At 45.0% G+C, this 25,774-nt stretch overlaps 1 protein-coding gene and 1 long non-coding RNA gene across 2 annotated transcripts in view; one reads left to right on the plus strand and one right to left on the minus strand.

Annotated features, from left to right (window-relative positions):
- The window catches only part of INPP5F (inositol polyphosphate-5-phosphatase F), a 91,048-nt gene extending 82,515 nt beyond the window's left edge, over nt 1–8,533 (minus strand). The window contains exon 1 of the mRNA XM_075935359.1: nt 8,177–8,533. Within this exon, the coding sequence (XP_075791474.1) occupies nt 8,177–8,273 (97 nt within the window). The 5' untranslated portion in view covers nt 8,274–8,533. The remainder of the gene's footprint in view (nt 1–8,176) is intronic.
- A 1,663-nt stretch (nt 8,534–10,196) lies between these two features.
- Nucleotides 10,197–25,774, plus strand: part of LOC142830445 (uncharacterized) — a 75,747-nt gene continuing 60,169 nt past the window's right edge. Inside the window, exon 1 of the long non-coding RNA XR_012905685.1 lies at nt 10,197–10,815. This is a non-coding gene — a long non-coding RNA (uncharacterized LOC142830445). The remainder of the gene's footprint in view (nt 10,816–25,774) is intronic.

Raw genomic sequence — 25,774 nt, forward strand, 5'->3', positions numbered from 1 at the left:
GGCAATGGGAAATGCCTGGAGGGTATAAAGGATTAACAGTCATTTAAAATGTAGAGTAAAAAAAAGTGAATATAGTCTCTGAACACAATCTTTTTGTGATTATTTTTGTAAGAAGATCTATATATAACTAAATTTGTATTTTTGTTTATGAATGAAAGAACATAGCTCAAAGGTCTCTCAGAGGTCTCTCAGCAACCAGCAAGTGAGTTGCTGACAGGGTTGATGATGGGAGTCTACAATTACAAGGTTCAGAGCTTTTGACACACAAGATCCATTTTTATTTGCCAACACCTACTGAATTATTTCTAGTTCAAAGCTACCTTGAAAGTTCATAATCACAACCCATCTTGTTCAGTTTGAGAGATCACAACCCAAAACATTATGGCTGCAGGTAGCATGTGTGCTTTATCCTTCCAAATTGCTGATCACACAATTCCTCTTAGCTGAAAGACCTCTATTATTTTTGCCTTCCCTTGAGGAAGACAACCTGATTAACATTTATTTGTAGTATGCTTTTAACTGATCCGATAGAGGGTGAGGAACTGCTTGGTACTATCATATCCTTGTAGTAAAAGTCATTGAATCCAATTTGTAACCTACATGGTAACACATGCCAGGAGATCCTAGCCAATATGTAAATTGCTAACAGTACATTATATAACAAATTAATAGATATTTACAACATATTAAAATAAAGGTATGTTTTGATCACCCAGGAAGATTTTCATTCACAAGACATACATCATGGACAATTAAAAAAATCTAACACCATAGGGCCAAAGTAATCAAAAGGTTCTGGATAGAGATTCAAAAACACTAAGTCCAATAACAAGAAAACAACTATGATCAGAAAAAGTCTGTGTAAAAACAAGCACATATCACTCAAATTAAAGAACAATGTCAGCTTTCTTGTGAAGTCAAATAACTAGAATACACTTGTTGCAATAAAACCTATCAGTTAGATAGTGGAGAGAAAAACTAAGAGATTGGACGGGAATTTAAATGCTCTGTTAGTCCAAAACTTGCAATATTCAATCCTGAAAAAAATGTCAAAAAAGTTTACTCTTAATACCTCCTAAAATTGTCAGGGTAGGAACCCTTTTGCACACAGTATAGCGGTTTTGAAGTTCTCTTTCTGATCCCCACAAATTTAGTGGTATGTGTCTGACACACACACACACACACACACACAAAACTAGAAGCTATATTCCTGCCTGGGAACAAATTTTGTTTCCTGTTAATGATTATACATTTTTAGATACCCCAAAAACAAGCTAAGGAGCCTATTTTAATTTCTAAAATTGTAATATAGTTCCTTTAACAAGTTACATAATTGATCGCTTTAAAATCTATTCATTTTGATATCAAGTACCACACTTGAGTCTACCACTTTGCAAGTTTCATATTTTTCCCTGTTGCTTTGTGAAAAGCCATACACAAACAGAAACTGAATGCAGCCACCACAGTGCTATTCACAGTACGTATGTCACACATACATTCACACACACACCAGAGCTGTCAAATGCAAAGTAAACTAGAAGCCATATTACTAACCCTTTGTGGAAACCAGTCCTTCACTTTTTTACGGTAATCCCAGGTACAGTAACTTCCAATAATCCGGCACCCTTAGAAGTCAGGGGGTGCTGGATTATCAAATATGACGGACTATCGGAAGGGGGGGCTATGAGGGGTCTGATCCCAGACCCCTCATAGCCCCCCCTTCCGATAGTCCGGCTCTGCCTCAGGCGTTCCTGATTCAGCCGCCGCTGGTCAGTTTCAGCAGCGGCTGAATCGGGGACGCCTGCAGCACAGCACCTGGGGTGCTGCCAGGTTGGCACGGTAGCGCCGACCCTTGACGCAGCAAGACCAACCTGGCAGCACCCCAGCTGCTCTTGGGGACGCCTGGGGCAGAGCAGCTGGGATGCTGCCAGGTTGGTCCCTGCAGCGCCGCACCTGGGCGCTGTGGGGACCAACCCGGCAGCACCCCAGCTGCTCTGTCCCAGGTGTACCCAAGTCAGCTGCTGCTGAAACTGACCAGCGGCTGACTCCAGGAAGCCGGGGCAGAGCAGCTCTGCCTCGGGCTTCCTGGAGTCAGCCGCTGATCAGTTTCAGCAGATACTGAATCGGAAACAGCTGGGGTGCTGCCGGGTTGGTCCCGCAGCCCAGAGGGGCAGCGCTAGGGTACCTACCCGGCAGCACTCCAGCTGCTCCGCCCCCGGCTTCCCCGATTCAGCCGCTGGTCAGTTTTAGCAGCGGCTGAATCTGGGAAGCTGGGGGCAGAGCAGCTCCAATGGTCCGGCTGCCCAGAGCACTTCCAGGTTCCTGATGGTGCCGGACCATCAGGAGTGCCGGACCATCAGAGTTTTACTGTATTACTTTGAAACTCTTACCTAGTATTGTTAAAACACACATCTGTGTTCCTTTATATATATGAACTAAAAAAAAAAAAATCATTGCCTACTTGTAAAGGAACTAGGTATTTGAGATCAGAATTCGAATAAAAACTCCCCCACAGGACTTGTGTGATTTCTACCTGAAACAGGGTCTAATTTCCTTCATCCATAAAATGGAGAGAATACTTACCATGCTCCCTTTTAGGCCTCCAAATCTCTCTCTCTCTGTACAGGTTAGGGATAGGCACACCTGCCCTGGGTGTCCCATTGCGGTGCTTAGCCGCTGTTCCACTGAATACTGATTCAGATTCAGTACGCCCAAAGGAAAAGTACACACCATCTTGGCAAATTAATTTGAGATCTTCAAAGGGAAGGTCTTAAATACATACCAACTAATATTTTGCATGGCTTACCACCCACCTGAATTTCGGTGTGAACTAGGGAAGTTAAAATGAGTCTATTTAGCTACTCGAGTACTCAATTGGCAGCACTGGCTCGCTGGGTGCAATACCAAACCTCACTACAGCTCTGCAATTTAAGAGGCAGTAGGAGTCAGGAAGCCTGGCCCCTGGCTACTACAGCATCTTACATTGCAGAGCCGCAGTGGGGTTTTGTTCTGCACCTGGTGCGAGCCAGAACTGAGTTGGGCTGCCTGCCTGCCTGGCAGCACCCCCCCTTCATGGGGTTCAGCAGGGATTTGGAACCTTCTGTGCACTGGGTCTGCTGCTGCAAAGCAGCCTCTGTGCACAGGGGGGGGGGTCCCAACTTCCCGCTGGGACTCCCAGCGCAGTCTGCTGCCAAGAAGCAGCCCCTGTGCTCCGCCCCCCGCCCCCCCACCTCTGATAGAGGCAGCAGCGGGGAAGGGGGGGAGGAACGGGAGACACTGTAGTGACAGTGCTGGGGGGGAACCAGCTTTTAAGCTGGCTCCCCCCAGCACAGGCTCCTGCTTCCCCTCAGCCTTGCTGCCCCTGATGCAGACGCAGCAAAGGGGGGGAGAATGCATGTAGTTGACTATTCTTTTACATCCCTAGTCTGACCCACATACATGGAATGTTTAAGCACTGCAAAACAGAAACGAAAAACATCTAAAAAAAAAAAAAGAATAAATATTCAACATGCAACGTCAAAGTTGTACAATTCTGAAACATTTCAATGCACATTAGGGATGTGATAGGTAACTGGCACCACTCTAGCTCGCCAGCCTCTTCCCCACCCCAGGTAAAGCAGTTAACCAGTTAAACATAACATTTAATTGATTAACTGATTAAATGGAATTTTATATCCCTAATGCACATAGTAAACAGAAAAGGTATAATCTAATAAATCACTGAATCTGTTTGCTCATGTCATTGGGGGAATACTGACCATTACAATAGCCACAGAACACAGTATACTACCAATGTAAACAAAATTCAGACAAATGCAGCTTTTTAAAAAAATTACCAAAACCCATAGCTAGCATCAGAAATTCACCTCTTTTTCAGACATTTTATACATTTAAAAGGAATTAATGTATAATCAGTTTCACTACTATCATTTTCTCCTGTTGGCAAAGGTCTTTTACACAGCAAGAGACAGGTTAGAAACCCAATTTTAAAATAAGGAAGCGCGCTATAACCACAACAAAAATGAAGAAGATGACTGAGGGGTAGATGTAGCATCAAATGACTTTCACTATTTTAATCTGAGTAGAGCTCAGATTTGCAGTTTTCCTTTAAAATTCTCCATCAGTAAGAATCCAATCCAGACAGACTGCTGCACTCGCACAAGGCCTCACTGAAGTCAGTGGGTTCCATAAGACCCCAGTAATTTCCAACAGCATTTCAGGCCCCAATAACATCAATCTTAGACTAGCATGTGCAAGTTTGTTAGGTTACTGTTTACGTGTGGCCTCCTACTATTTGTAGAAAATGGTAACTACATCAATTTAAAATTGGATTTTGTGTGAACATTTATTCAACTATCATGTAGAACAGGTTGTGTCAGCAAACACTGCTTAAGTGGTTGTTATAACCCAGTTATCATGTGGTTCATAAGTTACAATGATCAGATCTTAAACTATAAATAAAGCTCCCGGACAAAATATAATGAATTAATGATGCTAGAACAACATTAAAACCCATCTCAAGTGAACTGAAGCATGCAAATGAAAAAGGCAAGACCGACACACTTTAGCGCATACACACGTAAGTCTGGCCAAATTTCAAAGTTGTTTGGAGTGGCTTTTATTTGAATGAGAATGTGTATCAAAATAAATATTCTCATACTCAATCTCAAATACTATCAATATTTATGTATTTTATTGCTAGAAGTATTCAAGACATTTTTCATCTTTACAGACTAGCATACTCAAGAGATAATAGATTTGATCATACACATGCTTATACAATGTTTTCCTCAGTTTACCTTGGACTCACATTTTAGACGGGTATAGGTAGTAAGACAAGCTACTTTTCAGTGTGTATGAACAGTTGCTGCATTCTTTGCGGAAATATCCCAGCTATTTAAAATGTATACCATACTACAAACTAGTTGGGGGTCAAATATTTCTTAATTTTTAGTCATATGTCTATTGTTCAAGGGTAGAAGGTGATTTCTTAAAATAGGAGTGTAATATCCACAACGACTGCCATATTACTAGGGGAAAGGATGTTGCATTTTTTAATATTTTTCTTTTCTCACTATTTGAGTCTGAGTCCTCGTTTATACTCTGTTTCTTCTCTTTTTTTTTAAATTATCTTTGAATAGTATTAAGTGACACACAAATAAGTCGGTACAGGTTGAACCTCTCTCAACCGTAACTCCCTGGTCCGGCAACATCTGTGGTCCAGCAGAACCATGGATGTTGCTGGACCAAAGAGATCCGGTGGAGGAACAGAGGCAGAAGCCCTGCCTCGGGGGGCCAGGATCCCGGCCAGGCGGATCCAACGAGACCAGGGGCTGAGAGCCCTGTCACGGAGTCCGACTGAGCCTGTGGCAAGGCAGCCACAATGCCAGCAGGCTCCGGGGTAGGGCAGCAGTCTGCTGTGGTGTGGCCAGAAGCGCCAGCAGTGGGATCGCAGGGCTGGTGGAGCCAGAAGCCCTGGCAGTGGTGCCAGTGCCGCCCAGGTAAAGCTGGCTGGGTTGGGAGCCCAGCAGCAATCTGTTCCGGAGGGAGGGGCAGGAGTCCACGCAGTGGGACTGCGGGCTGGTGCAGCTGTTGCAGGGCTGGCAGGTCCAGGATCACTGGTGGCGGGGCAATGGTTTGCCACGGCAAAACTGTTAGCCCCAGCAGCAGTACCGTGGGCTGCCATGGTAGGGCAGCAGGGCTGGTCACACGTGGGAGAGCCCGATAGGAGGCTAGACAAGGAGCAGAGCTGGCCTGAGGGGCCAGTGGAAGGGGGACAGAAATGACCTCCCCTGGTCCAGCAAAATCCCTCCTTTGGGACCAGATGTCCAATCTGTACTTGCTTCAAAAACAGGTGAATTTGATGAGAACATCCACAAAAGTACACAACTGTCTTCTTAGCTCATGACTTTTCTCTTTAGGAGCTAAGTTCATTCAACAAGATACTAGAATAAAAAAAATGTACATCAATCAGGAGAAGGGAGAGGGAATTATTTACCCTACGTAAGAGAGAAAGTGCCAGATAATCAACCTGTATTACAATACTAAAGAATTGTTTATTTTGCATACTGTGTTAGTCACACAAGATGGCCTTCCTCACCTTCCTGACAGTTGAAGACGGAAAGCAATCATACACCAGTCTATTCCAACAGCACACAATTTTTTTTTTTTTTTTTTAAAGAACAGCTATTGGTCACACTTCCAGTTTATTTTACCAAAAAAAAAAAAAAAATCATAGGAGAACAAAGACTGCTTTTAAATTGATTTAGTCTAAGTGACATCTCAACAGATTCATGGATCTCAACTAGGGATGTAATAGCATAGTCGATTAACTGATAAGCAAAAGCTTATAGGTTAATGCTATAGATTACATGCATTTCCCCTCCCCCACCTCACCAATAAATATTTTAGCAGGCTGACCAGCATCCTGTCTCAGTTCTGGCTTGCGATGGGTCTGGGACCTACCCCGCTGCGGCTCTGCATTGAAACTGTTATTAGGAGCTAGGTTGGCAGGCAGCGGAGGCTCAGTTCCAGTTCTCACAGGATCCAGGAGCTCAGACACTTCCTTCCCGTCACAGAAGGGCTGCTGCCACCCCTAGATCAGAGGCAGCAGCCCAAAGTGACAGGCAGCTAGCCTGCAAAAAGAGCTGGTTTTAAACTGGTTCCCCTCACGACAGCTCCCTGACTGATAAGAGGCAGCGGCGCAAAGTGATGGGGCTCCTTGGGAATGGGGCCAGAGCACACTGGCTGCCAGCCCCGCCCATGGGGACTATTGAATAGCCAAGTAATGGATAAGAATTCATGAGGTTATTCGACTATTCAATTAACTGATATTTAACATCCCTAGTCTCAAATGTACGAGACTTTGCCCTGTAGATGATATACAACTCTAGTTCTCTAAAACCATTGTGGAGACTGCTACCTACTCTAATCAACAGCAAAACCTGACTCAAGACAGTTCCTGTCAGCAGCAGAAAGGACTGAGAAATTTACCACTGGAATGAGCTATATCCTTAATGTATAATCCTTTATCGGTACAGGAATAAAAAGATAGGTTTAGAAACAGTCAATGACCACCCAGCGATTTCAGCGTAAGTTACACCATCTAATGATCAGAAGACAAACCCCACACTTCTGGGCAATCAGCAAGGTCTACATGCCCCATATCCAAGACAGCCCTCCCCAATGAGTAAAGGACTGTGTCACCAGCTTCCCTAGTGGTGGCTGGATTCACACTGAGTGCTCCAGCAGCATAATGAGGAAAAGTGACTGTAAATATCAGGTTAAGTTTTGTTAAGGGGGGTTAGTGAGTAGCAAGCCACAACAACACTACTGTGGAAGTGAAAGAAAGAATAAAAACCTCACACTTATGCCTTCCTAGTACCAAAGCCAATGCTAGGCATAAACAGATTAAGGAATGTCTTAGGCCCCTGAGCAGGTCAAGGGGCCTCTCCAGTCACTTTTTAAATGTGTGTTCTGCTGGTCAGAATATTGCTGCTTAGGGCTACCAATGGGCTAGCACCACCTCTGTGTTTATTACTGCCACAAGGTTTTCAAGCATCTCAATCCCACCTTATAAACCCTCCAGCACTCAAAACTACCAGCAGCCTACCTGAATGGGGGTCTCCTGCCGTGCTCCATCACCCGCTCCATCACCCCCTCCCCCCCCATCAACCTGCCTGTCCCCAGGGGGTCAGCTATCCCTCGCAGTCATCACCATCACCTGGCGCGTGCCCAAGTGAGTCTGGCATCCTCAAGCATCCCTCCATCACCCCCACCCACCCCTGCAGCGGCTCCACCCACCTCCCCACCACCCTCACTCTCCACTCCGCCCCCATATTCTTGTCACCCCCATTCGTCCCCCTGCTCCCGCTTTGCCCATCGCCCCCCGCCTGCTGCCCCGGGGAGCTCGCCGCCGCCACACCCCCGCGAGCCCATCCTGCTCCTCCCCACGCTGCGACCCTCCCCCGGGGTCCGCCACATGCCCCAGCCTCATCTCACGCCCCAGCCTGCCCCCGCCGGAGCGGGTCTGCCCGTCGCGCCCTCCCCCTGGCCGCTCCCGCGGCGCGTCCGCCGGTCTCCTCAGGCGCGGAGCGCACCGCACCTCTGTCCCCCCCCCCCTCCGGCTGCGGGAGACGCGCCCCTCCACCCCGCCGGGCAACCGCGCCTGACTCACCGGGGCGCAGCTGCAGGCTGCCGTCCCTCCGGCTGCACCAGAGCGCCCGCTCCCCGCGCTGCAGGATGTAGTGATCCTTGGCTTGGAACAGCTCCATCCTCCGCGGCGCGGCGGCCGGGCTCCGGGCTCCGGCGCCCCGCGCGCCAGACAGCTGGGAGGGGGAGGGGGAGGGGGGCGGGGAAGAGCGCGCGCGCGCAAGCCCTGCCTCGCTGGGTCCCGGCTCCGCAGCCTGGCAGCCGCCGCGTTCCAGCCCGGCCGGGTTCCGGCGCCAGCCGCGGGGCACGTGATTCCCTCCGTCAGCCTCTCACCAGCCTCTTAAAGGGGCCGCGCGGGCTCACCCGGCTGCAGAGACGCCCCCCCCCCCGCCCTCACCGCTCTGTGCGCGCGGCCGGCCGTGCCCCTGCGCCGCCAGCCACGGCCCGGGCCAGCCCCTCCCCCGCCGAGCACCACAGGGCAGCGAGAGCGGGGCCCACCCTCGCAGCTGGGGAGGGGCGGGAGCCCAGCGCAAGCCTACGGGGGGTGGGGGCTGGCTGGACGGACGCCTCCCGCAGCGCGATTGCACGCGCGAAACGCGCCCGTGGCAGATTGTCTGGGCGTGCGGGAAAGCGCCCAGCGACAGCAGCCGCTTGCCCAACACGGAATCGGTGACCTTGAGCTAGAGGTGGAAGCAGGTAGACACAAGCCAGCCCAAACCCAGCCAGGAGCAGCTGTGCAATCAGACTGGATTGACGCAGGGAGGGAGGCTCGGTCTCCTCCAGTATCTGAAATGCGAAAGACTCAAGAGTGTAAGAAAATGTTAGTGGTCAGCAAAGACTTGTAATGAAAAAGCATTGACAAAAAAACCACCTTACAGTGACCTGAGAAATCAGAGACACAGCACAGGTGGCATTGTACTCTGCAGCAACCTGTTACTGAGTCGGGAACGGACTCTCAACAACACATGGGTGCAGAAGCTAAATTCCCCTAAAGGACTGAAGCAAATTTTGGCTTAGATCCACGAAAGTACTTAGGTGCCTAACTTCCATTTATGTCATTTATTAATTGATTTTGATGTGAGTTAGGTGCCTAAATACCTCTGAGGATCTGGGCTATTATGTCTGTTTTTGATAGGCAGAGGGTTATCTCTGTTTTTTATAGCTTGGCACCACTAACATAGAAGCAGCTTGAGTGCCAATAAAATATTGTTATGAGTTAGGTGAAACTTGGGGATGTGCGGAGTTAAAACCGCATTGAGCTTGATGGTGGGAATGCATCCCTCAATGAACAGAGCTGTAAGAATAAATTCATCACAACCGCCTATACAAGATAAAGAGATTAAGTAAACATGGCCAGGAGGTTTTGGGCTATGTGAGTTGTTTGTTTGTTTCCTCTGAGTTTTGTGAATAATATTTTGAGTTAGAAAAAGAAGGTAGAACAGATAATTAGCTAGACACACAGAAATAGCTTGAAAATTCCAAGTAAAAACCTGTAAGCAAGGTGTGACTCTCAGATAAAGCTAGAGAGAGGTTCTGGGTTGGAGCTGGCTGAAAAGAAGCTTGGGCCTATGCACTAAGAAATTACTCCTTTTACCTCAATTTCTCCTGCATTCAGAGAAAGAGCATTTTGTACATTTCTTGCTGTACAAAAATTAAAAGGAAAATAAGGGGGAAAACCAGATTCTATCATTTTCTTCTCCCAACTGGAAAATTTCCATATCCTGACTTTTGACTAGATACTGAAGTCAAAAATAGGTAATGCTAGTATTTGAATAGAGTGACTGTAAGCTGGCATTCCTGTTTAACCAAGCTGGAACTGTGAAAGTGAAAGACTGTAGCAGGTGAAAAAGTTTACCCCTTTAAGGGTTAGGCTGGAGCCTGCAACCTGCAGGCTAGCTATAATCAAGCAGAATGCTCTCCAGCTGAACAGGAAATAGAGTGGCAAGGAGGTCAGGTAGATTGCAGAAGGGTAAGATAGTTGTTAGATATCAGTGAACCTACTGAGTCAGAAACATGGGTGTGGACTATAAAATTGAGAGGTTGGTCTAAGATCTTGATGAACTGTTTGTTACAATGATTCCTGACTTGAAGTGTAATTGTAAAAGGGTTTATAGTATTGTGTGAATGTGCATTGGTGTCTCCTTGCTCTAGATGGTTAATGTGAATCTGTTGCTGTTCCATTCAATTGGGGGAAATTAGGGTGAAGGTACACCTGTATTATTACCCTGGGCTACTAGGAATGTGTGGTGACTGCATACATCTTTTAGGAACAAGTAATGAGATCTGCTTGTAGTTCCAAAAGGAACTAAAACAACATTTAGAGGTTTCCCAGAAAGCTCTAACAATTTAACTTGCAGCGAGAAGTCAAATCTCTGTTAGAGCAACAATTACGAAGTATTTGAATAGGTTGGGGAAACTCAACTGCAAAAATCTTGGTTGGAATAGTAAAGTGGATATATGAGGTGACCAACAATATGATTGCTGGAATATAGAAGTTAGTCCATGAAAGATTGAAGGCTAAACAAGTGTTAGTCAACTTAGAACTTGCCAAAAGAGAAACTGCAGCAAGGACTTTAGCTGCTGAAAAATGAACTTCACAAAAATTACAGGCTACAATGGAAAGCAACTACCTGAAAGAAGAACTGAACCAGCCAGAAGATTTGGGTAAGACTGGGTATATAAAAGTGTTCTGCTCCATTTGTAGACCATAGAGAGTGGATAAGTTGTTTAGCTCAAATAATACAAAAGCTCACAGTTTTTTGAGGGGAAAATCCCTGTCTGACTGACTTAGCTCAGTTCAACATTATAGCACAAATGAAGGCCTGGGAAGAAAAATAGAAAGGGATGTTAACAAGAAGTGACTGTGAGTGGCCCAGTTCTGATTGTACTGGAGAACTTAGCTACCGAAAAGAGACTGACTTCCCCAGATACGGTAAAAGCCCTTGACAAGTGCTAGACATCAGTCTGAACTGGACCGGATGCAGCTAAGAGCTAAAGTGAGAGAGAAGAAACCTCAGATATGAAATTGCCTCAGAGATGAACTATTGCACGTGATACGCAACATTTTTTAATCAATCTCTGTACCAGGTGACTAGAGGATGGCTAATATAATGCAGGTTTTTTAAAGGCCCCAGAAGTGATTCTGGCTATTACAGGCCAGTACCAGATAAAAAAATTTTGAGTGCAGTTTCTACCAGAATTTTTGGACACACAGCTTTGTTGAGGAAGAGTCAACTTGGCTTTTGTAAAGGGAAGTGATGCCTCACCAAACTGCTAGAATTGCTTGAGGAGTGCAAACATGAGGAGAAGGTGATTCAGTTGATGTAGTACACAGATTTTCAGAAAGCCTTTGACAAGGTCCCAAGGTCCCAACCCACTTTTCAGCAAAGTATGGAGTCATGGAATAAGGATGAAGGCCCTCTCGTAGATCAGTACCTGGTTAAGAGCCAGAAAATGGTCAGTATCCACAGTGATGAGAGGCAGGTAATAAGGTACCCCAAGGATTTGTACTGGGCTGAGTGCTGCTCAGCATATGATCTTAAAAAAGGAGTAAACATTGAGATCACAAAGTTTGTAGACTATACAAAATTATTCAAGACAGTTAAATCCAAAGCAGTCTGAAGTTATAAAGGAATTTCACTAATCTGAGTGATTGGACAATACAATGGCAGATGAAATTGTGTTAATAAATGTTAGGCAATGCACAGAGGAAAGCATAATCCCAACTATACATACAAAATGATGGGGTCTAAATTAGCTGTTACTACTCCAGAAATAGATCTTTGAGTCATTCTGGATAGTTCTCTGAGAACATCTGTTGAATGTGTGGCAGCAATCAAAAGAGCTAACAATGTTAGGAACCATTTAAGAAAGGGTTAGCGAATAGGACAGGAAATATAGCCTGCCTCGGCCACTGCACCCTTTGTGCCTGCAGCCCTCCCTCCTGTTCTCCATGCCTACTGGAGCCCAGAAGGGCCTCCCCGATCATTCCCAAGGCCACCCAAGCACCTGCTCCAATCCCTGAGCACCTGACAGAGAGGCAGTGCAGCCCCAAACCCTAGAGTGGTGGGCAAACAGGCAGCTGAATGCAGAACCTAGCATGGCACACAGGTAAGTGGACGGCATGGCCATAAGCACTAGGTGGGTGGGCCACACAAGCATCAGCTCCAGCCACCCAGAATCCCTGTCTAAATGCTGGCCCCCACTAATCTCAGTCCAGTGCCAGAGTCCTCCCAAAAGTGATGGGGAACTAGGGACACCTTCCCAAGGGGGAGGCAAGACCAGCCTCCTGCCCGTATCACAGGCCCCTGCCTAAGGCTGGTGGAGGGACCCAGGCTCTTGTTTGTGGAGTTCTCCCCAGCCTGGTGTCAGTTCATGTGGAGGAGACCTTCGAGCTACAGTTCAGACCTGATAAGAACTGAGTGAGCAGTTATGAAAAGCTGCTGCGGTCCCTCCATCTGCCTATAGTTTGGGTGGGCCAGCAGGCCCCAGGGACACAGGACTGCAATATCCAGTGGGGTGAGAGAAACTGCTTGATCTAGATGCTGCCCATTGTAATAAGGTTGAGAGTTTAGACTGCATGCTTACATTTTATTCTCTTTGGGTTACTAACTTTTTGCCTATCACTTACTTATAGTGACTTAAAATCTATCTTTTGTAGTCCATAAACTTGTTTACTGTTTATCTTTACCAGTGAGTTGTCTGAAGTGTTTGGTAAACTTGCTCAAGTTTTACAAAGGCTGATGTATATCCACCTTCCAATGATGAAATGGTTAACCAGTTAATAAATTTGCACTGTCCATCTTGAGTAGTGCAAGACTATCTATTCCTGGGGTACAAGGCTCAGGGCTGGGGGGATTTGGTTCTGTGCCTTTCTATGAGTGACTCATGAGTGGCTTTGGTAGCATTCATACAATCTAGCTGGGTGTGTGACTCTACCTGCTGTTGTGCTGAGTGATCGCTGCACCCGGAGTGGTTTGTTGCTTGTCACTAGCAAAGCATTGAGAGAGTCCGGATTGGAGAGTTGAGGACACAGCAGTCCCACATTCCAGATTGCACCCTGGGGATCTTGTCACAGTGTCACCAATGTTGTGATAGCACAGGAAGCCCTCTGCAGCCCTGCTGTCATGTGAGTGGGGCAGAGAAGAGACCCATGGCCAGGACTGGGAGGAGACTGAGCCTCCCCCCCCCCCCGATGGGAGGTTACCTGGCTGATGAGTGGCTGCTACCCTCTTGATTATCCATGGTATTTGGATAATTGCATATATACTGTAATGCAGAAATTAAAGGACACAATTGGTCACAAAATAATTGTTATAAACTTAATCTAGGCCAAGACAATATGGCACATGTATCTGGTGAAAACCCGTCACAGTTCAGGAAAAGAGGAACACCAAGCTGAGAGAGCTAAACTTTGGTGGAGGTACAAGGAACAGCTCTACAGTATAGGGATGTTAAATTGTGGTTATCTGACTAATCATGTCGTCAGTATAAATTGTATTGACGACACGATTCGTCGATAGGACCCCTCTGCAGAGCTGCAGTTGGGATAGCTCCAGGAACTGGCTTGAGCCAGGACTGAGCAGTCCCGGCTCATCCTGGCTCTGGGAGCTACCCACGCTGCAGCTCTGTATTTCAGTAGGAGCCCGCCAGCTTTTACTACATTTAAAATGCAGAGGCACAGTGTCCTGGACCAACCCAAGCTGGGACTGCATGGTCCCAGCTCTCACTGAGTCCAGCACCCCTGGCCACAGTGATACAGGCGGGGGGAGGGGGGAAAGGGAGGCAGCACTGCAGAGCTGGTGCTGAGGGGAACCGCCTTCTAAGCTGGCTCCCACCAGCTCCTGCCCCTCTCCCCTCCCCCCCCCTCCCCCCCCCCCCCCCGCCGAAGTGAGTAGTCAATATTTCAATCGACTACCTGATAAGCTTATACTTCTTGGATACTCGACTACTCGTTAACATCCCTACTCAGTATTAGTGTATATCTGAGTAATTAGGTAAGGATAATGGGAGTTTGGCTATTGAGTGTGTATTAAAATCTGATCAAATGCTCTGCCATGACTAACAAGAGCTCAAACATAACTTTAGGCTAAGGAATGAGGAGATCCAAAACTGAAACATCTTTCTGATTTCAAGTGGAGATAGTAAGTGGGACAACAACATCTGTTTGAAAACTAGGGTTAAAGACTGAGCTTCCTGGAATTTGCATAAAAAGTCTGGTTGACTGAAATAGTGGATGAACTGATAATTGGTCTGGATTTTCTTATGGCTAATCACTGTGTCATTCATGCCAGGAAAGGTGTCTTACAAATGCAGTCTGTGGACATTTCTTTTAAAAATACGGCCTGCATAAGATAAGTGGTGTGTAGACAATTAGTTTGCAAGAAATGACTTCTGCCCACAGTGGCAGAAACCACTGTAATAGCTGCGTTCTATGGCAGTTTTCCAGTCAGGGAATGATTGGAGAGGTTCAAAGCTGTTTTCAGACAAGGATCAGAGACAAGGAATTTTATCTGCTAAAGCTTTTGTAGATCTGAAACAAGAATTGATACCTGTTCATTTGATGAATGCTTCCGATAAGTAGTGAATATCAAAAAGATACCACAGTTGCAAAATATGAACCAAAATATCTGATATATGCTGGTGCACACAGTGCAAAAGGGAGTTTTTACTGACAAAAAGAAACTTGAGGCTATACAGAAAAGGTCAACTACTTAGTAATTCACTGAGGAGCTGTGTTCCTATTATAGAAGGTTTATTTGTGGGTTTGGAAAAATGCTGTATGGATTCGGTGAGAAAGGAAAACCATTGCAACAGTGAGGCAAAGTATGATGTAGTATTGCAGAACTGAAAAGTATTGCAGGCCCTTCTGACTGTCCCTGTATTGGCCTGCGTGTTTTTCAAATCCCCTTTCACACAGACACAGATGTAGTAAAATGAGGGCCTGAAACATAAGCCCATGTATCACAGGCCTGATCGGAGGCCTAGGCACCAGTGGTCAAGACTTTGCTAATATAAAGCTAAGCTGTGAGCAAGAGGTCCCTGCTCACAGAACTTGGCACAAACAGAACTGATAGTGTAAAACACTAATTGGTAATAGGTGAATGAGTGAATTGGAGTTGGGGCTGGGTGAGAGTTATAGGTGAAATCTTTTGATGTGTTGGGTTAAAATCTCATTGAAATTTAAGGGTATGAATGCACCCTTCAGTGATTATAATTATAAGGATAATTATCACAATTCCCCACCTAGACTCATAGAACCATAGAGCTGGAAGAGACCTCAGAAGGTCATCAAATCCAGCCCCCTGCTCTAGGCAGGACCAATCCCAACTAAATCAACCCAGCCAGGCCTTTGTCAAGCCCAGACTTAAAAACCTCTAGGGATGGAGACTCCACTACTTCCCTAGGTAACCCATTGCAGTGCTTCACCACTCTCCTAGTGAAACAGTTTGTATAAAACTATGACAAAAGTGTTATGCAAATTGCTTACGAGTTTTGGGATACCTGAGTAGTGGGATTTTTGGTGTGGGTGTAAAGACATGGGCAGAACAGAAAGATAAACAGCCTGAAGAAATCCAAACAGAAGCCTGTAAGCACAGAGAGAATCCTAGAGAAGGTATGGGGTACTGCCTGAAAGAAGCTTAGCCTGTAAGCTAAGAAACTACCTCTTTGGCCTTTGGTTCCTCCTGCATTTGGAGAAGCAAGGGTTTTTTATGTTCCTTGTTTAAAATAAATAACCACATTAAAGAAAATACCAGATTCTATCATCAGTTTCCTCTCCCAACTGAAACATCCCCAGGGCTCTGAAATGGTGCAGCAATGTTATTGAATTTAATGCTTTTTAACCTGACATGCACTGAATCTCAATGCTCTTTCACTGACACACACTACCAAATATCAGACCCAGTCCTGCTCCCATTAAAGGCTGAATCACACTTTTTAATATTTTTTTTTTCAATTTGTCAGCTTAAGCCTTCAGGTTGCAATTGGTTATTCAATCACCACTAATTAAGTGAATGGCAACTATATTCAGAACAAAACTGTGTTTATATACACCAATTAAATTGCAAAAAGCTTAGACTAGGTAACGGGATGGGTCACTTGATGAGTACCTGTTCTGTTCACTCCCTCTGAAACACTTGGCATTGGCCACTGTTAGAAATCAGGATACTGGGCCAGTTGAACCTTTGGTTTAACCTAGTACAGTTGTTCTTATGCTCTAACCATTCCCCACACTCCTTCCTCCCAAACGTATGTAGAAAAAAGTTTAACAGAGCAGGCATTTGATGGAAAATTATATCAAGATGTGGTTTCAGGAAAATTTTCAATAAAATCTTGATTTCAGCTGATACCGTAACTCAGTTTTCATTTATACTTTAATAGGACCATAGCTGGCAGATAGAATTGTAGAAGATTAGGGTTAGAAGAGGCCTCAGAATTGTAGAAGATTAGGGTTAGAAGAGGCCTCAGAAGGAGGCCTGACTGGGGCACTGGGCGGAGTGGGTAAACTCTGGTGCCCCAATCCTGCTCTTCAGTTGTGGTAAAAGCTGGGGGACAAGGACAGTCGTGGGTGGTCCTAAATGTAAAATGGGCAGGCCACGGCCCACTCAGGCTCATCCGTGGCATCGCCACTACCTCGCCCAGTGTCTCTTTGGACTCTCTGTCTGCGTTACACGTGTGTGCCTATATTTCTCAGAGTGGAATCCTATGATTCCTTCCACTTTTAGACTGAAGCAAGGATGGAGTTTTGGGAGGGTAGGCGGGAGGGACATCAGAGTTTATGGGAGTCACCCCCCGCCCCTTGCACTCAACGCAGTGGCGAGAGCTAGAGCAGCCTGGCAGCCTGCTCTGTCCTCTCCCAGTCTGCTGTGCATGGCTTCTCCACGGTGGTGGGAAGCATAGTACCCCATCCCTAGGGTGCTCAGATTCCCACCTCTGCACTGAAGCAGGGTGGAGCAGGCTGCCCGTGTGGTGAGTGGAGGGGAAAGTGACTCCAGCTGCCACCGTGCCGAGCTCCTTTAATCCCTCGGGCCTCATTGCTTGAGGGAGAGGGCAAGGGGGAGGGCAGAGCAGGGGTAGGGCTTGGGGAAAAAACTGGGATGGGGGTTGCCCCAGGCCCTGTGCCTGGGGCATTGAGCGGGGGGGGGGGGGGGAGAGTTGCCCCAGGCCTCTCACTCCTCTTGGGATGGTCCTGGTTTAAGTCCTGGCTGATCAGTGGGCTGTGAGGGACCACCACTCAGGTCCTGAGCTCAGCTTCCCAGGGTCCTCCCATGGAAGCCCAGCCTAGGCCTTCCATTGCAATGCAGAGGTGTCATGGCCCAGAACCTCCCGGGTTCCAGCTTGCAGGTTCGCACATTACGTCTGTTGGGTGGACTCACACCATAAAGGGGGAGGTGCCACCCCCCAGAGTGACTAGACACCCTGCCTTTGCAAAAAGTCTAAGTGACAGGACTGAAAGATATTTACAGCAATTTTCTGAACAAATATAAAGTGATTCAAAATGGGTTTTGTCATAGCTGGAAGAGAGATGCGAGATGAAGGCCCAAACAAAAGATGCAGCTGCAAGGATGGAGAAGAAGGGCCAGATCTGAGATCTTATAGGAAAAAGTAGCAAAATGTAATCACTGGTCAAGTGAGAGGCTTAAGTCAAAGATAATACCCATGTTACAGGCCAGAGCAACAGGAAAGAGGAAGATTTTATCCAGTGATTCATTGAGGTGATAGGTCTTGGGGGGAGAGATCTTATTTTTATGAACAAAAGTAACATTAGGCAAAGTTACAGCATGTTATTCCTACTCTTCAGAAAGCAACTGGAGCAGTAGCTGGCTTAAGTCCTGTCTCATTTGAGAGTTGCAAGTAATCTAACAAGCATTAGTCTCTCACAATTAGCATTTCCTTTGGAGTTTCCAGAGATTGTGAAGCTAGAGACATATATCCATTTTACATTCGCTCTTCATCAACTGTAGCAAATGAAGACAAATGTTTTGGAAGACATTGAACTGAGCATTATCAAGGCTTCCCATTGTGGAAAGCAGACTGTCTTTGGGATGGAAAAGATTGGTGTTTTTCCAGGCTAAAGTATGACTTTCTCATCGATAATCGCTCCCTTTCCAATTGCAGTTTTTTCTTCTTTCATGAGCTCTTAGGATCTCCCAAGTTTCAGTGGCAGTGTTAGCACCATTAAGCAAACACTCCAAGCTATATTTCAAATACAGATTTTGGTCTTTCCATAACTAGAGATGGAATTATTTATTCAAAAGCTATTCAAGCATTTGAGACTCTGCCTCGCTCCACTGAAATTCCATAAGACCAGCACCACCATGAAGCTTTGGTTACAAATGTTAAGACCTCCAAGATTGAACTAGTTAGTGCAAAGAATCTTTGTAAAGCAACTCATACATGAGGCATTGCTCCTCCTGTTTTGACACAAGCAAGATGGTTTATACAACAGGCTTAATATATTTATTTAAATATACTCTAAGTGTTATGAAATCTGTGGTCTTAAAAGATACGTTTAGCGCTGCTTTTGACAAGTTCAGTTACTTTGTTAATTTGGATAGTGATTTGAGCATCCACAGTACATCATTTGTAATAACACATGCTCCCAAGATAAGCAAACAGTGATAATACTACAATACTAGATATTGCTGGTTTAGCATAGGGGTGGTCAGGACAGGGTAAGAAAAGAATGTCCATTTTAAAGCCATACTGGATCAGACTAAATGTCCATCTAGCCCAGTAGCCTGTCTTCTGATTGTGGCCAATGCAAAGTGCCCCAGAGGAAATGAATAAAATAGGCAATCATCAGGTGGTCCAACTCCTGTCACCCATTCCTAGCTTCTATAAAAAAAAAAAGACAGTAATACCATATCTACCCATCCTGGATAATAATCATCAGAGGACAATCATCATCCTCCATGAATTTATCTAGTACATTTTTTAATCCTATTACTATCTTGGCCTTCACGGCATCCTCTGGCAAGGAATTCCACAGGTTGTGTGCGCCTTGTGTGAAAAAGTACTTCCCTGTGATTGTTTTAAACCTGCTGCCTATTAATGTAAATTACACTTCCTTCTTCACTTTCTCCACACCAGTCGCGATTTTATAGCACTCTATCATATCCCTCCCTCTTTTCAATGCTGAAAAGTCCCAGTCTTATTAATCTCTCCTCATCTGGTAGCCATTCCATATCTGTAATAATAATCTGTAAGTCCTTTTCTTGTTTGTTCTATCAGTGAGACTCATGTCCATTGCTACTATTCATATAGTAGCTCCTACAGCAGTGATGCATGCATTCAGGGGGCAGCAGTAACAATTTACCAGGCTATAACTTCAGCTGTACCAGCTAGTGTCAACCAATCCATCCATTTTATACTTTCTACTATGCGGTAACAAGGCATGGACTACTACAAACTTTAGGATACACTGTGGATTATAATACGCACCACAGCAAACTGAAATATAAGGATCTTTGAAAATGTCTCTGTGCAAGTTTCAGGATTCTTCCTCCCCTTAATACCTCTCCTTTATTTTTTTCCCTCCAATTTATCTTCTTTCGCTTCCATATGTATCTCTTTAGAAAATATGCAGGAATGAGATACTTGGGCTTTGCATGTTCAGTTTATTATACAGAAGCTAAGTGGCAGTTGTTCACTGTTTGACTTAAAACATATCTATTCTTCATTTATCATTTACCTTCAGTGTTTTGTTAATTTCCCATTTTCTTGACTCCCATTTGTTCTTCCTCTCTTCTCTTCTCTCTGTTTTTCCTCCCCCATTCTCTCTTGCTTGTTTTTGTCTGGGTTTGGGAAATATCTCTTCAGCCTATTTTAGTCACTTCATTTTCAAGGACAGACCCAGGGCATGGGGCCACTGCAGCTGTAAAAGGAAAAATGTTTGGAAGAGTGAAAATTTACTTTCTGGGAGAGAGGGCTTATGGAACATTGCCACATTCAAGCTCTACTTGGAGTGGAGAGGGCAGAGGAGTGGATTACAGCTTCCTGTCTGTGTGAGGGGTGAGTGTCAAGCCTGAACCTATGGGCTACTCTTACACTACCACTGGCCTCAACATTAGTTAGTGCAGCTTTAGCTAGGTGCTGCTCTAATTTATGCCAAAATGTAAATGGTCCTTATGGGATATCATGGCAGTGGAAGATCAGCAAAGTGGCGCTTCATCTTCCCACTGCTGCCTTTCCCCATCTCTCTTCTGACATGCCTCCTACAGGTCTGGTGTAGGAGCTAGCTCCTCTGGCATCACACTAGCAATCAGTTCCTGCTTGCGCAATTCTCCCGGGTCAGTGGCTGCTGGAGTCATCGGACCCCCTTTTTGCTGATGGAGTGATGCAAAGGAACAGGTTGTGATTTAAAATGGGAAAATGTCTCTATGTGATGTGACTTTGCAAAATGAATGTCATTAAGTGAGGATAAAATAAACCAAACTAGAAGGCGGGATAGGAGGTTGTGGTAAAGTACAGCAAAATCGGAATTTAATCCCAGCAAAGGAAGGAAGCACAGTCAGCTATCATAAAAATCATGGATGAGCTATTACTTGTAATTTTGCTTCATTAATGTGCAGTGATCTGAAATAACTTACAGAAGGTGAGCAAATAAATAGATGCAGAATAGGAAAGGGGCACTTACTGAGGGGCAGATATGTGGAGAGGGATGAATAGAGCCCTTTACAGAAAATAAAGGAGGCAAAAAGCAGGGGGAGCCGAGAGGTGAAAAAGGAATGGGAAGCAGAAGAAAGAGAAATGGTTGAAAACAGAGAGAATGAATGTGTTGTTTGTGGAGGAGAAAGGGGAAAATCAGAGGACTGAAAAAGAATTTATACTGGTGGAAGATGGAACCTTGTAATACTGGGGGTGTGGGGAGTAAGGGATTTGTTCATCTCAGGTTTGTAGCAAATTACTCCACTGCTGTAAGGATCTTTTATATCTGAGTGACCTATTAGGTCCCTGACACAGAAAAACTGCAGCTTGCACTTAACCTTGGTTTTAATGATCCACGCAGTATGGTGAGCACCTATATATACAAAATGGTCTACTGGTATCCTAGTGTCTTATCACAGAATCAAGTCTGTAAGATAACTAACATTATGGTTGAACAGCATCTAGCCAGATATTTTGGGAGAATTTTGCTGTGCAGCAATATCTGGAATGGAATAGAATAGAATGTCAGACTACAAGGTACCAAATGGTTTGTAGGTCACAGCTGTATAAGAACTAGCATTACATTTATCTTTTCTGTTTAGAGTTTGACTATGATTTGTTACCAGTCCTCCGGGTAAGGCTCCACTGTCTGTATATATCTGCCTATCTGGAATATTCCAGCCTGCAATCAAGTAAAAATAAGAGTGTATGATATATTCATTAGAACTTTCTGGAAAAAGTTTGACACAGAATACTGAAATGTCTATAGAACATTTCATCTGGCCAGTAGAATCGTGGCTGAGGGCTGTAATTCTCTATTCCACTGTATATGGTTTTAGAATGACTTTCATGGAATCTTTTTATTTTTCATTAGAGCCTTATTGCCTTCATTTGTTGTAAAGTCTATGAGACTCTCAGACATCCCAATGGCTAGGTAATTCTGGGCCCTAACTCTTATTTCATTTTCACTGGTGTTGTAAACAAGATTAACCATACTGAAATTTATGGAGCTTTGCTTGTGTAAAACAGATGCAAGATTAGCATTGGTTCTAATGGGTCTTAACGTCAGTCCAAATTATCTTTAAATCCACTGTTAAGAGCTAGTGCCTGGGTTGTCATTCAAAGCCACCCCTCCTAAAAGTGCCATTCAGCAGCTCTTCTCCTCCCCCTCCGCAATCTTTTGGCTGCTAGACTGCATAGGGTAGCCTGACTACCCAGACAGCTACTATCTGAAGCTCAAACAAAAGTCAAGTATCTCCATTCTGCTGATTACATCTTAAAGAAACCTCTGCTTTTTCTGTCAATTGTTCAAATTAACACCCAGTCCTACTGTATTACCAGGCTACTTCTCTAGCCTGCAGTCAAAGGTGAGATTGCATCTCAGACAGGTATACCTCTGGTAGGTTTAATCTAGCATGGCTAAAAATAGCTGCATCGGCTAGCAATATAAATCCACTGTGCTCGGTGGGTTTGTACAGCCTGCACTGAAAGCTGGGCTGCCCCAATTTCACTGCTGTGTTTAGCCATGCTAGCTAGATTAAAGCTAGCTGGTGTGGGGAGGCAGGAGGAAAAGCAGTATGCCTACCCAAGCTTCAGTCACACCTCTGACTGGGCAGACATGTGTATTCAATCAAATGAGGCACAATAGATAAGCATTTTCCCATTAAACTATCATCTTGGTTGGTTGGGAGGCCTGCAGTGATTTTTTTTTCTTTCATCTTTTCTAGGAAGAGACTGGGAGAGCTCCAATTCTCCATTAATGCATGATTCTGGTCTGGCACATGTTCGATACATGTGATAGGACACTCAGAGTGGGAGATCTTCTTGTTCAATATTATCATTCATGGTTTAGGGCCTGTTCCTGAACAGTGCTGAGGAGCTAGTGTAACTCTGTCAGGCAGAACTGAACCTGGGAACTCTGGAGTTTAGTGCATGAGCCTTTACAGCTTGAGCTAAAAGTCAAGTGGCTCTCAGCTGAGGCAGTAAAGGAGACTCATTCTTTCTTTCTGTAAGTGGTCTAAGTGCTGCTATATGGGACAGTGAACCACACCCAGTAGGTGTGCAAGTTATACTAGCAAAGCTCTTAAACTAGGGCTGTCAAGTGATTAAAAATTGTAATCGCGATTAATTGTGCAATTAAAAATTTAATCGTGATTAATCACAGGCAACTCCCCTTTCAAATGCTATGGCGATGGTTCAAAGGGGCGGCACTGCATGGAGCCTGGGATCAGCTGGGAACTGATCCCCGGCTCTGCTGTTGTAAAGCCTCTTTGAAGTGCTCCAGCTGATCCCCCGGCTCCGCTTGTGCTGCCCCTTGCAAGTGCTGGAGCAGCACTTCAAAGAGGCAGCACAGCATTAATGTGTTTAAAAAAAATTAATGCGTTAATCCTGTCCTGCGTTAATCACAGGCGTTAACATGGGTCAATTGACAGCCCTATCTTAAACACATGCTGAACTTTTTGCTCATTGACCTCCATGGGACTATTCAAATGTTTCAAATTAAGCTCTTGTTTCAGTGCTTTCCTGGATGAGGCCAATATTCAGCACCTTGCAAGATCAAACCCTAATTCTTATGTCCTTCTCCTTTCTCAGCTAGGGTGTTGTGTATTTCCCCTCTTCTATGTTAACTGATTAAAAAGGGTTGGGTTAGAGCAGCCCCCCGCTCCAGCTGCGTTAGAGCCCTACCCATCTTCAACAAGCTCTGCGGGGCTCGAATAGCCCTGTGCCGGTGACAGGTAAGGGGCTGGTCCAGTCCCCATCGGTTAACCATAACTGGTAAGCATCAACCTTTAAAGGAAACACTTATTGTGTTTCCACATTCACATCCTTAGTTTGCACTAAGATCTTCCAAATAGGTAATGAGGTGCCACATGAGTGTGTCAATAGCTTCATCTTTGTTGTATGGCTTCCTTCATCTAGGATTGTCATAAATAGTTCACTGATTTAGTAACATGTGGACAAGTAGGACTGTGATCAAAGTAGTTCAGTGCTCCACACGTGAGTTCAAGGGCAGAACTTGTTTTGATCTTCAGTGGTCAGGGTATTTATCCTCTCTCTCTCTCCTCCCTGCCCTCCCCCTCCCCCCGTGCTCCTCCTGGCTATTTTTCTATTGATTTTTTTTTTCACTGTGCTCTCTTTGGATTCACAGTTAGGTATGGGTTTCATGGCCATGTCAGTTTCACTTAGCACAAAAACAGAGGGCATTTTTGCAAGTCATTGACAGTGGCTGGCAGAGAGGAAGCATGTGGGCTAAAAAGATGAAAATTCAGTTGTACAATATTTCATTCTTTCTCAACATAACCTGAAAGCTTTGTTTTTTTTTATTTTTAATTTATATTTTGACACAAGGGAATTGGTTCCATCTGATTTATCAGCAAATGTTGGATAGAAGTGTGGCCCTAGCAAAGCAGTGTAAAAACCATGGAAACCCCTTTACTTATATTTTCTGAAGAGTAAGAAATAAAATTTTCTGGCTCGACAGCCAGGGAGACAAATCTTCTAACTTCAGATCAGGTATATAGCACAAGCAGGATCAGAGCAAACTTCTTCACGCCTCCAGCTGCCCAATATGACTCTATTGTCTTTCCAAGCAGCCACTTTTACAAGTGTAAGGTTTCGTCCCTTTTCCTGAAAGGGGTATGTTAAAGCTGAATGTGGTGGCAGTCTGTGTCTGGACTGAGAACGCAGGCTACGTTTCTATAGCCACCAAATAACTGTATTTGCATAGCTGCAGTAGATGAATGGTGCAGGTAAATATAGACCAAGCCTTTGTGTAAGCCCTTCTGCAGAGAAGGTATGCCCACAGTTATGTTTCTCTTTAGGGGGGTTTCACACAGATAGCTAAGGTCAGAATTCGAGCTTTTAATAGGTAAATAAAATGCTTCAAAGCTTTTTAGGTTATTCAGTTTGACAGAGAGCTTGGCGAAGCTTGAAAATACACATCCAGATATTTTCCCTTACTATTGCTAATTGTTTTCATTAGACTTTAAAGTATTTCAGGCCTTCTGTTTATCCATTAATAGTTTGATTAACAAGAATAATTTGTTTCAAGCAGTGTAGAGGCTCCGGGGAAGGAAAGACACAATACATAGAAAACTGTGTGTGTATTTCCTTTCTTGGCAGAAAATTCCTGTCTTTAAGTCCCATGTGTTCTGTTGGGAATTGGCACAAAATACCTCACAAAAACAGCAAGGGTTGGCAAAAAATTGAGCAATGTCATAGCTCTTTTCATCAGCTGTTTTCAACAGCTGCCTGATGACAAATACCTTGTTTAGCCAGTGCCATTATCTCCATCAGTGGAATATGATGTAAATGACCATCAAAAATTCTAATCTTGCTTCCTTTCTTTCTTGTTGCTTTTTCTGGTTTCCCCTTCTTTCCTATGATATGTGCATTTTCCAGTCCAGCTTATATACATACATGTTTTTGTGTATTCAGTGAAAATATTAAAATTGACATATGGGAAAATTGATACATTTTCCCCATCTAACACTTATTCATCAATCTATATATTAGAAACGTGCATTTGTCTGCCTGTGAGTCTTTGTTCAAGAGCTCCTCCTAAATGGTAAGAGGTAGGACCACCAAATTTGGTATGTGAGTTCCTTTTATCCTAACTTAAAGCCAGGTCAGGGTTTGGTTGCGACCGGAATGGGCCTGTTTTCCAGAACATGGAAAGGGAGGAGGCAGAGAGGAGGGACGTAATACAGTCACCATTGAGGGCAGCAAGCACAGTGGAGAGCTGTACTGCAGAAAGACCACTGCAAGCAGCCATATCACCAAAGGACTGGACAGCAGGGCTAGGGCTCAGCATTTTGCCTGCCACTAGGCCAGATAAGTGGGGCTCCCCCTGCCTGGGGGAGAACCACTGTTAGCCGGGGGGGAAGGAGAGAGAGAGTACCCCTGCTGGTCCTGGTATGGGCCAGGGGAAAGGGAGAAAGAGAGTCCCCATCGGGCCCTGCCCCAGGAGGGG

Source organism: Pelodiscus sinensis, chromosome 8 (assembly GCF_049634645.1).
Source record: "Pelodiscus sinensis isolate JC-2024 chromosome 8, ASM4963464v1, whole genome shotgun sequence".
Taxonomy (NCBI): Eukaryota; Metazoa; Chordata; order Testudines; family Trionychidae; genus Pelodiscus; species Pelodiscus sinensis.